The sequence below is a fragment of the Palaemon carinicauda genome, chromosome 40, assembly GCF_036898095.1.
Source record: "Palaemon carinicauda isolate YSFRI2023 chromosome 40, ASM3689809v2, whole genome shotgun sequence".
Classification (NCBI taxonomy): Eukaryota; Metazoa; Arthropoda; class Malacostraca; order Decapoda; family Palaemonidae; genus Palaemon; species Palaemon carinicauda.
In genome coordinates this window covers 14283672-14286890 of record NC_090764.1, presented here as the reverse complement: position 1 = coordinate 14286890, position 3219 = coordinate 14283672, and the positions used below count along the sequence as shown (strand labels likewise).

Below are 3219 nucleotides of genomic sequence, written 5' to 3'. Positions count from 1 at the left end.
ATTAAACGATGAATATGGCAGTGGGTGTAAGCATACACTGGTTATATTAGGTGATGTAGGATGGGAGGCGATTAGCAGAAGAGGAGGACCCAAAAAAATAAGAAATGAGGATGAAACTTTTGAGTTTCAATTGAAGCTAATTCTGGAATATGTGAAGGGATTATTGAGTTAGCATGCTGATTACAAATGAAAGTATAAAGTTTAAATGGCAGAGACAGGGACTGTCAAAATGCCCCAGCTAGCAGGTCAATGTCCTAGCCCAGAATATAATTTATATACATAGTAGGTTGGCCAGGACACCAGCCAAGCCACCGAGTTACTACCGCAAGAGAGTTATTGGTTTTTTGACTGCCTGGACAGTACTACATTGAATCCCTCTCTCTGGTTATGGCTAATTTTGTCTGTGTCTACACATACACCGAATAGTCTAGCCTATTCTTTCCACATTCTTTTCTCTCACACACCTGACAACACTGAGATTACCAAGTAATTCTTCTTCACTCAAGGGGTTAACTACTTCACTGTATTGTTCTGTGGCTACTTTCCTCTAGGTAAGGGTAGAAGAGACTCTTTAGCTATGGTAAGCAGCTCACATGGCTATTTTTCCCTGTTGGAGCCCTGGGGCTTATATCAGCATGCTTTTCCAATTAGCAATATAGCTTAGCTTGTAATAATGATAATGAATAACAATAATAATAATATTAGTAATAATTATAATAATAATACTTATAATAATAATAGTAATAATTATAATAAAAATAATAACAATAATAATAATGATTACAAGCTATCTAGCCCCCTTTCCACCAAAGTTAGGACCAGAAAGGGCCAGGCAATTGCTGGTGATGACTCAGCATGTTAGACCTGTAGGCTCCCCCCAAAAGCCCCATCCTTAGCTCACAAGGGTGGTGAGGTTGCAGACTACAAGAAACTATTGAGTTCAGCTGGAATTAAACCCCGTCTGGCAGATCGCCAGGCAGGAACGTTTACAATAGGCCACCACATCCCGTGGAGGAGATAAATTATTTGTTATATGATAAAAGTAGCGAAATATGCAACAGTATGTTCATATTTGTGAGTATTAAAATAGCTAGCATCGATTAAAGGATCTTTTAGATTGGCATGAGAACATATGCGTGTGTAGGAAGAATGGATGATGATGGATTGGTACACGATTGGTGGTGGTGGTGTTGTTTTTTTTTTTTTTTTTTTTTTTTTTTGCGAGGAAGAGGAAAGGAAGCATAGAAAGTGCTGAATAGAAACCTGCAATGAGTTATTGGAAAGGAAGGGAGCCAGCACAGTGCAAGTGAAAGCTTGTGTGGAAAGAAAAGACGCAAATGCTAAAATGAATGTAGTTAGGTTTATTGATTTCTATTAAAATTGTTTTTTAATTTAGGGTATTATATAGCCGATGGAGTTTAAGTTTTCAGTATGGGGCATCCAATTATTAATTCACCATTTAATATACGAATCTGATAGTATCGTCATATTTATTTATTATTATTATTATTATTATTATTATTAATATTATTATTATTATTATTATTATTATTATTATTATTATTATAGTTAAGCTAAAACCATTGTTGTAAAAGCAAGATGATATAATCGTACAGTCAATCTAGCTGAATTTTTGGCTGATCTTCAAACAAATTGCTAACAAAGGTTTTTAACTTGGATATTGGGCATGCATAACCTTGTCTCGGATAAAAAGAAGTTTACCAAAATTAACCTTGCGGAAAGGGGTCAACGGTGTCGAGAAAATTCGTAGAAAATGTGTCGTGAAAAATCGATGTCGGCGGTTTGGTATGTGACTTGTCCGCTAGGGGTATCGTATACTATATATATATATATATATATATATATATATATATATATATATATATATATATATATATATATATATATATGGATAAATATCAACACAACATCGTGTTTAAATAGAAATAAATTTATACCTCATACTTGGGATCGAACGCTGGCCCCTTCTAATATATAATATATACATATATATTATATATATATATATATAAAATACCAAACTACCAAATACAGATCTGGCTATTGAGCAGGTGCTAATGAGAAGCATGAAGACGTCTGGAGGTGTTACTCATGGCAGAGGCTTGGACGAAATTCAACGATTGGTTTGGACGCTATCACTGCCAGCGTGCGCTGAAATCAAGTTTACAATACAAGAACTAGCAGGCATTCATTATGGCACTAGTGACCAGCACCAGGAGGCTACTTCAGCAAGAAAAGAGCGAGATGTGGGGGATACATGGAAGCTCCTTGCGCTTCTCCAGACATATGACCCATTCACGGAAGATCTGTCCATTCAATTCATTTCAGGTGGAGTAACTGGAGACAAAAAGGTGAATGAGGACAGGGCAAACTCCATAGGAGAGGCAATCACAGCTTCAGTGGTTGGAGAAAATGTCCACGAGTACACTTTAAAAAAGAAAAAGGATCAGGCAATTTTACCTGGGTCAAAAATTTCGCTCAGCAAAGATGAAGCAGTTGAGACTGATCCACAACTCCTATTCCAGAGACTGTGTGTGCTATCAACCAATGAATCCTCAACTCAGCATCAGCAAGAACATTTCCAGTATAAGCCTTATGGCTACCCACCTGCAATTTTTTATTCTTCCGGGCTACCGCGAGAGGCAAAAAAACGGCTTTGGCAGACGCAATATGGGAACTAACTTCCCCTGTACAATCAGGTCCACAATTTCAAAAAAACCGGCTTTGGCAGACCCAATATGGGAACTAACTTCCCCTGTACAATCAGGTCCACAATTTCAAAAAAACCGGCTTTGGCAGACCCAATATGGGAACTAACTTCCCCTGTACAATCAGGTCCACAGTCTTCAGATCCACAGGATCTCTTAAATGGTGGACCACTACTTCAATGCCTCCCATGGCAAAAAGGTCACACATTTGATGAAATTTGTGCCCCATACCGCCGATATGTGACAACTAGATATGGAAAAGCGCGCATTGTCTTTGATGGGTATGAAAGGGGCCCATCCATTAAAGACGCGACTCGCCGATGCCGAGCAAGGGGTTCTGTTGGTGTTAATGTGTCACTGGCCCCTTTAATGGTGTTCAAATTAAATAAAGGATGTTTTTCTAGCTAATCAAGAAAACAAACAATTGTTCATCAAATTGCTGGGAAAGAGTTTGGAGAAAGTAGGTTGTAATGTAGTCCATGTATCTGGA

At 37.8% G+C, this 3219-nt stretch overlaps 1 protein-coding gene across 1 annotated transcript; it reads left to right on the top strand.

Moving 5' to 3' along the window:
• The first annotated feature begins 2087 nt into the window (after positions 1 to 2087).
• Positions 2088 to 2702, top strand: LOC137631706 (uncharacterized). Its single transcript, XM_068363584.1, has one exon. It carries the CDS (start codon positions 2088 to 2090, stop codon positions 2700 to 2702), a length of 615 nt encoding a protein of 204 aa, XP_068219685.1.
• The last annotated feature ends 517 nt before the right edge of the window (positions 2703 to 3219 follow it).

What these genes read in the sequence shown, in the direction of transcription:
- LOC137631706 (XM_068363584.1), top strand. Translation starts at nt 2,088, where the DNA reads ATGAAGACGTCTGGAGGTGTTACTCATGGCAGAGGCTTGGACGAAATT.